Source organism: Mangifera indica, chromosome 4 (genome assembly GCF_011075055.1).
Source record: "Mangifera indica cultivar Alphonso chromosome 4, CATAS_Mindica_2.1, whole genome shotgun sequence".
Lineage (NCBI taxonomy): Eukaryota > Viridiplantae > Streptophyta > Magnoliopsida > Sapindales > Anacardiaceae > Mangifera > Mangifera indica.
Window position 1 is genome coordinate 17243562 of NC_058140.1, and position 13423 is coordinate 17256984.

At 34.7% G+C, this 13423-nt stretch overlaps 1 protein-coding gene across 6 annotated transcripts; it reads right to left on the bottom strand.

Moving 5' to 3' along the window:
• Nucleotides 1-472: 472 nt before the first annotated feature.
• On the bottom strand, nt 473-12342 carry LOC123213712 (paired amphipathic helix protein Sin3-like 4). Of its 6 annotated transcripts, XM_044633194.1 has the most exons (24): nt 11957-12333; nt 11707-11862; nt 10942-11100; nt 10662-10848; nt 10483-10581; nt 10176-10343; nt 9748-10093; nt 9071-9207; nt 7543-7618; nt 7428-7457; nt 6726-7000; nt 6463-6617; nt 5964-6091; nt 5593-5847; nt 4183-4875; nt 3948-4039; nt 2422-3072; nt 2188-2288; nt 1969-2107; nt 1723-1875; nt 1466-1626; nt 1286-1397; nt 905-1099; nt 473-828 (listed from the first exon to the last, which is right to left on the bottom strand). In XM_044633194.1, the coding sequence occupies exons 2-23, from the start codon at nt 11778-11780 to the stop codon at nt 941-943; spliced, it is 4350 nt and encodes a 1449-aa protein (XP_044489129.1). In that variant the 5' UTR covers nt 11781-11862; nt 11957-12333; the 3' UTR covers nt 473-828; nt 905-940. The 6 variants fall into 6 exon arrangements, 5 of the variants coding, with proteins under 5 accessions (XP_044489129.1, XP_044489128.1, XP_044489130.1 ...); XM_044633193.1 differs by having other exon boundaries at nt 473-1099; nt 12069-12333; XM_044633195.1 differs by having other exon boundaries at nt 473-1099; nt 9820-10093.
• Between the last annotated feature and the right edge of the window lie 1081 nt (nt 12343-13423).

The window sequence follows — 13423 nt, forward strand, 5'->3', positions numbered from 1 at the left end:
TGTTATATATATACATTTTTGAATATATAAATATTGTATAATAATGTGATATATTTTTATTTTATTTTTAATTTAAAATTATTTAATCATATAATAATACATATTTTTTACACAATTTTATTATCTTAATATAATAAATTTGAATTTTGAATGGAAAAATAACGGGTACGAGTCAATCCTTCCTGTTGTATAACTGCAGATTAATTAAGTAATTTAGAATTAAAATAGTCAATGAAATTACAGCTGATGGTTGTTATCACGTTACGGCAGTTTAGTCCTCATTTGAACAACATAAAGAAATATTTCTTTTTTAATTCAGGAAAAGTTGTAATAGGATTGTTTTGTGGCACGATCTGCTTCAGAGTCATGACAGAATGGAGATATTAGTATTTGAAGTCAGGCAGGAGGAGCAGTTGGCATAGGCAAACAAGAGCAAAATGAGTTGAACAACTTCAATAAATGGCCGGGAACATTAGAAGATAAATTTAAAAAATATATATAGATGAATGGAATGAATCATATATCTCAGGTTTTACATCACATATTACCTCTCTATATACATGATCGCTCAAAATGCCACAAACTTTGCATTATCCTACAACCCTCCCTCCGAGCCATATCCCTCCTTCCTCAGATTCTTCATTGAGTTGGTGAGACAGAAATATAAGAGTACATGGAAGACGAATCCTGCAAAAGCGTTTCCGCTTGCGGTGCTGTTGGCTGTTCTAATTCCAGTACCAGTGTGTATAATGTGTGGTCAAGGCATTTGATTTCAAGTACAACAATATCTGTTACCACAAATATAGCATCTTTTTCCAAATCTTATGCCTGCTATAATCAGGTGTTGGCTGTAGGTGAGCATACTTGAGATACCAGATAATAGCAATATAAAAGTAGTACATACCGCATCAGATCTACTACAGGGTCACGACAGAGCATATTATGTGCCCAACAGCCATCTTTGAAACCGTTGTAGTCTTCTAATTGGATAACCATTTGAAGGCTTTGCCTGGTTGGGGCATGGAATGTTCTGAGGGAAATTTCTATTTTTCCTTCTCATTCGAAACAAGAAATCTTCGGTATCCAGAACATATGAGACCTACCGTGTACAAATTTCCAATCTCTTAGCACAGTGGTATATCTACTTCAATCTCTCTTTCAATAAAATTTCACTGTTTCTCGTAAAAGTAAGTTCTAATAATATTTGATATAAAAAATACACAACTGAAACTAAGGCGCCAAACCAGTTAAGGTCGGCTTTGAAAAGATTAATAAAATAAAATACCTTGGATGAATTGCAAGTTATCTTGCACTCCAAACCGTTAACAATTTGAAGTCCTTCCATGGCCTGGCATGTTGCAGAAAACTCATCATCACCAGCTACTTTGCGTTTATTCCTGCAGGATGGCAAAAATTAATAGTACATGAAAGTCAAAAAGTCTGACTTTTTCCCATTTTCACATACCTCTTCAGCAAAATCCCAGACTTCTCCTTTTTTTCAGGGATTGATAGGAAGTCATTGTGAAGGTATGCAGCAAAATTGGGATTCATGGAAACAGCTGTCACTTCAGGCTTCTCATGTCCGTTGTCCATAAGCTGAATAGAGAGTCGGGCTGGCGCAGATGACTGCAGCAAAAAATAAAATAATATATATTTTCCAATTTAAAGTCACTAACAGTCCTTGAAGGAGAAGAATTAGAAGAAAGTAGGTAGAAAGCATACACATTCAATACGATATATGTTCTCATCATGAAGAAGCACTCGGGCATTTTCATGATAAACTATATCAACAAATCTTCCAGGTTTCCTTGAGTTCTCATACGCATACAGTTGAAGAAGCTTGTTATCCATCTCATCAGTTGCTACTGCTTGGAGCTAATAAAAATATGACAACTAGTGTTTACAGCAGTGCAAAAGTCAAGGTAAAAACAAAAGAATCAATAAAAGAAATAAACCTAAGCATCTTACATGTTTGACAAGTTTATATAGCAGCTTATCCAATGTGAACAGAACATAAGACTGAGTACCAATAATAGCTCGGCAATCATCCTCAAATTTAGTATTGTCAGAAGAACCATCCAGTAAGCTATAAAGTGCACTCATGAACCTGCATCAGATCTCCAAATTAACATACACTTATAAATCACTTATGACTAAAATACTATAAATCCTGTAAAGCTAAACTACCTGGTATAAAGATCAGTAGGGCTAGTATCATTAGATGTCTTCCATTTCCTATCTGCAGATGTTAAATTAATCTTTGCTGATTGTATCCTCTCGTACAATGTCTGTCAATGAGATAGAGAATATGAAGTCAATGAATGTAACAAAATAATTTAATCCAGAAATGTCAATTAGATATATACTACATTCTCACATACAAAAAAAAAAAAAGAAAAAGGATAAACAAAAAGGCCTTACTTGGTGAAGCCTAAAAAGCACATAGAAGGAATCATTTCCATAGAAAACCCTAGAGTTCTTTTCTTTGTCACGTAAAGATGGGTTAACATGCTTTGCTAGAGGCTTCACGGTCAGTAGAAAACGTTCTGAATATGGTAATAATGGCCCATCTCCTTCAACATCATGAGCATCAGCCATCCCTTCAGCTTCACCTTCACTTTCGGCCTTATTATCATGCTCATCATGGTCTCCGTCTTCCTCATGCTCCTCCCGAGAACAATCCTCGGCATCACCAGATTCACTTCCAGACACATCACCATTCTCAGAGGCATTTTCAGTGTCCTCTGAAGACCTCTGAGCACTATCCTCACCTTCATCATCGGCATCAGCTTCATTTTCACCCCCAACCTCCCCACAACATATTTCTTCTTCCCCATGTCTGGTTTGATATTGCCTACTGACAGCAACATCTTTTTCCTTAGGCAAAGCCTCCAGACCTCCTCCTCCATAAGCAGCAAAATTATCCTCCTCAAAGTCTCCATTAGGAGATAATTCACCCTCTTCTTTCTCAATTTTAAATTGCATAACAGATTCTGCATTATATCTCTGATACTTCGTGCCTTCTGTCAGCACCCCATTTGCAGTTATCATCTGTCTTGAAGAATCCCCAGCCTGCAACATCAATAATGAACATGGAATCATCTTTCAGTGTTAGATTGCTGCAAAACAATAATAAAACATCTCAGAACTGAGATTTAATTGATCACAAACTTTTATTTAAATTATAACCCATAGCAAGCCTAGATGTCCAATCATAACAAACTGCACTTATGTGGGAGACTTATAAAATATATATCATAACTAGTATGAGCTACTCCCTAAGCATAACTTAAGCTCTATCAAACTTAAATAATTCCAAACTTAAAAATTAATAGCCTATTAACAGAAGAACAAGAACCATCGAGAAGAATGAGAATAGCAGCTTTTAACTGTTTGAATAAGTATGCAAATGATGAGATGTCATCTCAAATGACTTCAAAATCTTTCAGACAAAACGCCATCTATCTATCACCAGGATCATAATTTTTGTTTGCAAATTGCCACTAAACAGCCATCAAAAGCAACTTTGCTCTGGGAACAGTTAGATAGTCGATCATGAAATCAATTATCAGCTCTTTCATATTTCACATAGTTAAAATTTAAGTTAATTTACAGCAAATAGTGTTTAACTGATGGGTTATTTTTTGGTGAGAAAGAAGAAAAAATGTGAGGGGAAGGGGTTTCAAGTTCATGGGTTGAAAAAAAAATGGGTGAACACCAAACAGTTCGGGGATTGAAGAAGTTGCAGAATATATTTTTTTTCAAAAAATCTGGGTGTAATCTTCTGGGAGGAACCAGAACTGAACCAGTAGGAACCTTTGCCGGTTGGTTCTGGTTCCAGTCCCCTGTTGAAAAACAGGGTACCCAAACCCACTGGCATACAGAAAAAACATTCCCTCAACTTGAAAGTGAATATATAGAAATAGAGATAAAATTGAAAGCTGTACCTCTGATGAAGGAAAAACTTCATTACTTGACCTTAACTCAAAACCACCCTCAACAGTGAGATTACCAGGTCTAGAGTGAGTTGTACTAAGCCCTTGAAAAAACAAAAAGGAATCTCAGCAGTCAAGACATCATTATAAAAAATAACTAAAATTCAAAGAAAATTTAGCATTAAAGTTCACAAGAAATTTGTGGAAACAGAGACAAGTTGCATTGATTTGGAAGCGTTTGACAAACCTGACATATTCTCTAAGTTAGTTCTTCCATTACTTTGATCAGCCCCAGTAGCAGGTGATGCATTTGTATTGACCAAATGCTCATTGATACTAGCTTGTTTGTTGATCCTAGATGTTTCATCAGCCATAACTACATTGCTCTGCACTTTATCTTGCTCAGAACTATCACAGAAATTGTCACTCTTACGTGCAGTATGATCAGTTTCTGAACCATCTTCTTTAACCCCATGATCCCCATTTGGCAACCAAGCCCTAGAAGAACTTGATTGTTCAGGTGGAATGCTCTCATCTCCTTTTCTAGAAGGATTTGCACGTTTGGAATTGGTGACGGTAGCAGGACCATCAGGACTGCCGTCACTATCACCAACACTGGCAGTATGACTTTTGACAGGATGATTCTTAGCCTTTACAACATCTTCAGTGTCCTCTGCACCCTGAGGCCGAGGAGGAACACCAAGTATAGGTTCCAAGAAGGTTGTCCAGATCTTCATTACTTTGTCCAACTGTTCAATTGAACACATTTCTCCACATGAATATTTAATGAGCTGATATAAATCTTCATGAATGTCAGGATCTGGATACTCAAATTCCAAATGTGGAACAATAGACCGTCTATTTCCAGCAGCAATTGCAAGGAGCGTGTCATCTTCCTTGCGCTTCTTCTCACTGATTTCTTTTATCTCCGCCAACATGGCTGAAAAAAATTAAAACCAGAATTTAGAACTGAATATATAAGGCAAAGGATTTCTATGAAATTGGTTGAATCTAATACATTTTCTTGTTCCTTTTCATTCTTTTACTTCCAAATCCTACAGCCTCAGTACCAAAGAAACTATTGGGATATAATAACCCATGTCAGTTGCAGACTTTACTGTTAAGCCCAATGTTTGAAGTTCCTTAATAATCAAACAAATAACCATGGAGAGCAAGTTTAAGATATTTATAATAGTAAGTATCCCCATAACATTCAACATAAAAGGTCAGAAAAACCACATTCAGGGAATTCCCATTTAACCAGGGTGAGATGTGTTACATTTGTAGTTAATTCCCCACCAAGATTTGGGAAGTGCAACTCCAAAGGGAGAATATCAATTTAGATGCATTTTTGGAATCCAAATTTGCTTGATGTGGTAACTGCAAAGATGTTCTCATATGTACTATCAATTGGTACGTTTTGTAAACCAAGACTAAAGTTTACAAATCAAGGTCATAAATTTGTCATGCAGTGAAAGGCCTGAAAACCAATTTATATTCTACCATTAAAAAAATCAGCGTCTGTATTCTATCTGTATAAAAGAATCCTATAATGTATTCTATCAACACAAAAGAATCATGGTGTGTATTCTACCAGGACAAAAGGAATCATGGTATGCATTCTAGCAGTACACCAAGATATCAAGTATTAAATTACCTTTTGCACCCAAGCTCTTTGAGTCCTGTTGCTTGAAATAGAAGCTACGATGATCAAGAGATTTATGATAGTTCTTGGCATAGATTTCAGCCCAAACTTTATTAAAGTCAGAACGACACCTTGCCCACTCTTCTTGTTTTTGCTTCAATCGTGTCAATATAACTGGCAGAGCAAGAGAAGCATTCTTTCGTAATACGTCCATCACATCAAGTCCATGGTCACCATACAATCGTTCAATGCACCTTAGATTCAAAGCTGCAATAACAGATCAAATGGAATAATCTCATAAGATAGAGGAAGGTATTCAACAAATGAACTCACATAACACAATGCATAGACAGGTTTTCACCTGTCATCAGTCAATTTAATACCTGTGAAGTGTTCTTCTATATGAATAAAGCCATCTGTTTTTATTGTGTTATTATTAATTTTTTCCAACAATTCTTCTACACGTTTGGTGGTTACATTCACAGATTCTAACAACATGTCCAGTTCGAACCTGTCAACATTGTTTGGAAACATAGTCACTTGCCAAACCAATATAATCAGAATGTTGACAATTAATTCATGAAATGGATAGTGCCATGAAAAAAGGTAAGAAAATGAGAGTGAGTGGGGGGTGAGGGGGAGGCTTTGCAAATATTTATTCTAGAATCAACAAATAAATCCTGCGATACGGATTTTAAGTTCCTTACAAACCAGGCCTCCAATGAAAATGAGCAGCAACAATTAAACAGATTAGTAAATCCTGCTATGGATGGATACACATTTTTTGGGGACAAAAACCAGTGTTACTAGGTATTATTCATAAATTTACTTGAGCACAGGGAAGGAAACAAATAAAAAATACAATTTCAGGCAAGCTCCAACCTGTCATCTTCACATCGAAAGAGGCTTTCTTCATACTGGTTTTTGCGCATGTGCTTGAAAGAGTAATCTTCACTTCCTGAAGTTACAGAAACCCAATGATCATTCAGTACTTCAGCACCAAGCTCTGTTCTTTGGCTTGCTGAAGGTATGGGATACTGCATGATACAGGCATATACAGATACAAAAAATTAGCAGGAGTGTCAGTGTCTCCTTTATTTTATCTCATCAATCCCTTTTGAACCAAAAAAGAAAAAAAAGCATACATCTTTTGGTAGAAGTCGATAACTGGGAGTGCAACGCTCGCAGTTCGAGAGGTCAAGTTCTTGAATAGGTTTTGCCATATACTTATCCTTGCTGGAAAACAAAGACATCTTCTGGCCTAATACACCTTTAACTATGAAGGCCACATTTTTATCAGGTCTATCCCTTTCTCTATTTTCACAGTCCCTACCTTTAACCACATCATCCCTATCACAATCTCGATCCCTGTCCTCTACCTTAGCAGATCTGGGTAAATATCCTTCATTCCACAATGATTCTGCAATGAATGAAGATTTACAATTAATAAAACACACTAAGCATCAAGCCACAACCCCAAATGCAACTCAATCAAATTAGCTTATTGGGTAAAGCAACATATCTAATAAAACCCATGGTGATTACAAATTACAGAACAGCTTCTGAATCTAGCACTATCCATATGTAATGCATATAAATTACGGGTATCCCATCAAGCAAAGAGCCTAAATGTTTAAAGCATTGTACCTGCCTAATTAAATCTAAATTCAGTTAGGCTCATTACTAGAGTTCACACAAACAATATCACAATGCAAGGCTTAACATCAAAAATGTATCATCTTGATCCAGCATTTTACACGAATTCTACTTAAAAGGCAAACCAGCCAAGGGAAACTTTTACGATGTAGAAAATATGACTTAATAAAGAAACAAAATATTTTACTCACTTTTGCTCATAACATCGGCAAGAAATCCCTCTGAAAAAAAAAAATTGATTAGATAAAATGCCGATTATGCAGCATGTACAGTAGATAATTTAAGGCATTTCTTCAGAACAGTTACCATTTTTCTCACAACGAGCCAAAAATCCATGGAACCCCTCCATAAGATCTGGATACTTTCCAAGCAAATCACTGACCTGATTCATGAAAAAGTTTCACAGTCACTAATTTCTTACTAGAAAAAGACTCTATGGCTGCATTAGGTTAAACTGTTGGAATATATAAGTCCCACATTAAGAAGAAAAAGAAAATTGAAGGGGTAAATAATATATCAGGTATCCAAGTTGGACTGACCTAAGTCATTTTAACAATTGGAACCAAAATATGTTAAAAGCGCATAATTAATAATCCTAAAAGGACTTAGATTTCCAATATGGTATCAAAGTAGATACAGGTCTAACAATCGTTGATCCAATACCTGTTTGAGCATAGTGGGTTGAACTGAAAGAAGCTAGACCCTTGGATTAAAACCCAGGTGAACCCATGGGCTTGCCAATAAGAGCTAAATCATGTTTTGTGTTAAGTCAAAAGGAGTCAAACCCAAGTTTAAATGGGCCACCCTATGCATGATAAGTGTCAACTAGTAGATGAGTTGCACTTGATGGGGGTATGTTGGAATATATAAGCCCCACATAGGGAATAAAAGGAAAAATGAAAGAGTATCTGATATAGTTGGGTATCCTAGACTGCCAAAGTCCCAGTTAGATTGGCTTAATTCATTTTAACAATTGAAGCCCAAATATGTTAAAGCTCATAATTAATAATCCTAAAAGGACTTAGATTTCTAATAGGAATCATTAAAATAAAAGTTAAAAACCTCATATCTGTGACAATTCCATGAAATTCGTATGCTTTATGAGAGAGGATAAATTATAGAAGGAAATTTCAATTCTTTAAATTAATCAAGAACAGGATATTACAATCCAAATCAAATGAATTTTCGAAGTATGACACATCAACTATTATCATGGATCAACTGCACAATGTTGTGAATTAGCTTAAGAATAAGAAAAGAGTAACTGGGAACTTTTTAAGGATAAGAAAGAGTGTGTATAAAACTTTCTTAAGAATAAGAATGAGTAATATCTTTGCATTGCTAATGTTTGAAAAAAAAAAAAAAAAAAGAACAGAGATCAAATACAGAATTATTAGAGGCAAACCAGGAAAGGCTATAAATAATGCTAGCCCTGTCAAACAAGTTAGAAAGTATTACTTGATCACCATCCATAAACAAAAAGGACCTTTCTTCTCTTCTTGTGGTTAAATCTAGAGTAGTTTGGGTTATATTTGACCAATTTAAAAGGCCTCAATTGATTTTTATGCAAGGATTAAGACATGATATGCTGCATTGATAATGTTCTGCTTGCATCAAAATAAAAAGAGCTTTAGTATTTTTTTGCAGTTACTTGTTAATCAGCTTTAAACTAATCTATAAATAGTTTAATCCAGTGGTGGATATCAAAACCTTCAACAGCACTTGTGAAAAACATATTACATTAACTATCTTTATTATTACCAATATATTCAAGATTGAATCAAATATAATAATAATAAATATTATAACAATTTGATATATTCATCAGCCATACCAAAGATTGCAATTCCGGTCGAGTTATTATTTCCTCAGTGTAGAGATGAAGGCACTGCAAAAATTCCTGGTAATCATTAGGATTTCGTAACTTGTCCTTTACTTTCTCACAGAATGCCAACTCCTGGTTGTACATACCTACATAAAAAACAAACTAAGTTATAGAGAGCAAAAATTCTTACATAAAGAATCAACACTAACCGGTATGCACATACATACATAAGAATTTTCATTGAAGTAAACATCTCCTAAAGCAACATTCCAGTGGTTAAAACAGCAGTGCTTCAAATGCTCAACAAATGTGATACTGAAACCATATAATACTGATACTAGAATGGCCTACATGCAAGGTATATGCTTCTTTTTTCTCTCCCTCTCTCTCTCTCCTTAAATTGAGTTTCTGCTTATGTAGGATAAACAAGTATCCAAAGAGAAACTAGTATATGGGTATCAACTCTCAGTCACATAGACAGCTAGAATAAAACTTTCCCTCTTTCATTTCTTTTTCAGTTGTGTCTTATCTGAAGCAGACATAAAAATTCAAAAAGTGTAAAGCTTTTATCAATAGAAATTTGAAGAAGTGTAAAGCTTTTATCAATAGATAAAGGCAGCCAGTTAATAAATTTTGAATTAATCGCTATGTGGGTAAAACAACAAATTCTGTAATCAGTAACTCACTTTTCATAGAATTTTTATCATCATAAGAGGATGAAACAGGATGGATTCCAATGTTTTCATCACCTTCCCCACCTTGATGCAATTGTTCAGTAGTTGAATCTTCAAACCTACGAGCCTTCCGTTTTTGGGCAAGGCATTGCATGTTGAAATCCCTATTGCCATCATTCTCAAATTCTCTATTTTCCTGCTCCTGCTCTCTTCTATCTCTGTCTTCTCTCCTCTCCCTTTCTTTTTCCCCACGCCTCTTGTGATCTTTGTCAGATTTCATCAGCATCCTGTCATGGTCTGGATCAGGTCGATCAACACTAAGGTCACGGTCAGCATGTGAAGCTGTAGTCCTTTCTTTCTGGCAAAAGAGCCCATAGACCATATATTAGCTTAAAGTTAATACAGAATGAAATAATGACCTAGATGAGAAAGAAAAAGACCTTGTCAACATGCATTTGCCGCATTGTAGGCATTGCAGAGCTTCTATCACGGAGCAGAGAAGTCCTTCCGGAATGGGCATATTGAGTTGATGCTGATGCTGAAGAATCAGGCAGAAAATGAGTAAACTCAACAAGCAGATCAGGATGGTCTTGGAAAAGTGAAGCAACCTACAAAATAATATAAGTAAATAATCAGAAGCATTAAGAAAAAAGTTAAAAGTGAAAACATGAAACCAGATAAACAAATAAAGGAAAAAGGTTATGGAACATCAAACAAATGGAACAGACAAAAATTCAAAGAACATACCTCCTGGTAGACTTCAGTAATCAACTTGTTTTCCTTTCTGTACATGTTCAAAATGTCTAAAAATGATTTATAAACATGATCATCACCTTGAAATCTTGTCTGCAGGAATACAATTGATCAGACTGTAACTTCACAACAAAACTACTACCTCAAGTCTAGGCATGTCATAGTTCTTTTACCTTAATCTTGTTTACAAAATTAATGGCCTCTTCAAACTCAACTGGCTTCTTTTGTGGAGGTTGCTCATCCTCAAGTGGGAGGGTGATTTCATATCCCTTTGGCAAGAAGGTATTGAACCCTAAAATTAGTTCTCGGTGCCCTTTAAATAGCTCCTTTACCCTTGCTATGACACCTGCTGTGTCAATTCTATAATCGAGATAACATAAGCATCAATCAAAAAGATGTTTCAATAAAAATTACCCAGATAGAAGAACCCACAATGATGTAACATGACCAAACCTTTGAGCTTTGAAGTCTTTCATAACTTCAAGGAAGTCATCATATTTTTCCCTTTTGTCCTGAAATATGTCCTTAACAGCCTTAAGATATGCCAGAGCATCATTTGTTGTTAGCTTCTGCATAGCTCCTCCTCCTCCCATCACTTGGGGTTGCCCAGAGCTTCATTCCCAAGAACATAAATAAAAATAAAAAAATGCAATATTATGGAAACACTAGCTATAATAATAATACCCAGATCATACTTTTCAAGCGTAACAAGAACTTCATCTCAAATCACTTCCTTGCATCAAAGAAAGTATCAGAACTTTTTCTGAATTCAACTAGATCAATATCAGATTATAGTTTCCCAAACAAAATGAATACAGTATCCCAAATTAGTATATTATGAAAACACTTGGTATATTAGTGAAGCACATGATATATCGGTAATGTTCCAAACCCATAATAATAATAATTGCTACTTTCGATTTCTCTTTCTCCACCTTTAATAGAATCAAGGTCACGAAGTTATTTACAGAAGAATCTAAACAAAGAAAAACCTGATCTTTCTTAACAAGTCAAAAATTATAAAAAAAAAAAAAGTCTCGAAGCATAAACATCAACAAAGTATATCAACCAACATGCGGTCGTCAAATTGACACAAAAGGCAAGGAAAATCAACCTAAAGAAAGCATAATAGTTGTTAAAGAGCTTAATCTCATTATAACAAAACGAACTTCAATAATTAAAAAAAAATTAGAGATTAAAATAAATAAATAAACTTACGCTTCTCCTCTAGAAGAAATCGTTGGCCGTTTAAGTTGAGAGTTCATGTAAACATCGTCTCTGGACCTCTTCATCTTGCAAAAGCAAACAAAAAAATCTCTCTAATCCTCCTTCAACAACAAGTCATGCTTTTAACTTCCGTTAAATTAAAAAATCCTGCAATCAAAAGCTAAGTCATTCAACCAAAAACCACTCAAAACGACATCGCAGATCTAACATAAGGGGAAAAAAAGCAGAATTCTATCCTAACCTCTTAACAGATCATCGAAATCACAAGTAATTAGCATTACTTGAAGATAAAGCAACGTTCAGAAAACAAATTAGCAAAGCGAAACGAAACTATCACGGAAAGCGAAAATTACTATGAAGATAAAAAGATCATTTCATCTCGGAATTTGGAACAGCAAACACTCAAAAAGTCTGCACGACCAAGCACCCTCTTCCATGAGTAAATTGAATAAGAACAAAAGCTTTCGATTTCTTTCCTTTTTTTATTTTAATTTTGGAGGAATTTGCGAAATTTTAACAATGTTTTGAGAGAGGGAATATGATAATTAAAACAGACTATACATATAACATTAACATAAACCTACGCATACACCACATTGTTTAAGAGAAAAGGAAGTGTGTGCTTTACAATGGAATGGCAAATAAGAAAAACGATCGTGTAGGTTGTGGAGACAGTAAATTTTACAGCCGGTAATCGGTTTATTTCTTGGGTTACCGGTTATAGGCGGTTGAATTAGTCCCCTGTGTAAAAATTAGGGTTTGTTGAAGCTTATTCAAGATTTGGGAGCGTCCCGAGCACGGTCAAGTAACAAAGTAGTGGTGTAATTGTAATTAATGGAAATTTAAGGGTTATATTGGGGATATTATGGCATCGAAATTGCGTCTTTTAAATTAGAGCAATACTATGTGTACCCACTTTAGGTACATAAATATATACAGATTCATATGTTTCATCATATGATTGGTTATTATTTTATTCTTAATTCAAAATCATCCAATCATATGATGACACATATAAATGTGTATACATAATTTTATTGTTTAAATTAATAGTTTTTGCGTTCTGAGTTGTAAAAAAAAAAAAAAAAAAAATTCAGTTATGTGTTGCTTTTAGTTTTGATTTTACAGAGTTTAGGGTTTTACGGGGCTGATCTTGTACTTTGATTTGGTTTGACGGTGTGAGGTGGCTGTTTGTAATTAGTCTATATTTTTTACCGGATTAGAGTTCATAAAATAAGGTTTGCAATAAGGCATAATAGTAATTCAGCGATTGAATATTAAACCATTTAATTAGCTTAATTACATTTACACCCAACAAGCACTTCAGCGGCTAGCTACCGTCTTGGTCAAATTAAATAGTAATTTTGCGCTAAAATGGGGTTTATTGGATGTGTGAGAGAGCAACGGTCCAATGGATCAGGACCCTTAGGCTTTTGCCCCAGCCTAAGGGTTAATAAAATAATAAAATTTCTAAATAAAAAATTTATATTTGAATCTTTATTATGTTTATAAAATTTTGATTTATTTAATATAATAATTATAAATTTGATTATTATATCTAAAATATAAATATTTAACGAATAAAAAAATTATCCACAAGCTTCCAATGGGTTAGTAGTCCATTGGGCATTTGGATTTCATGAAGGGGAAAGTTTTACGTGGTCAATAGCGCAATTTAAGGAAGCAACATACTGTGAGATAACAGTAC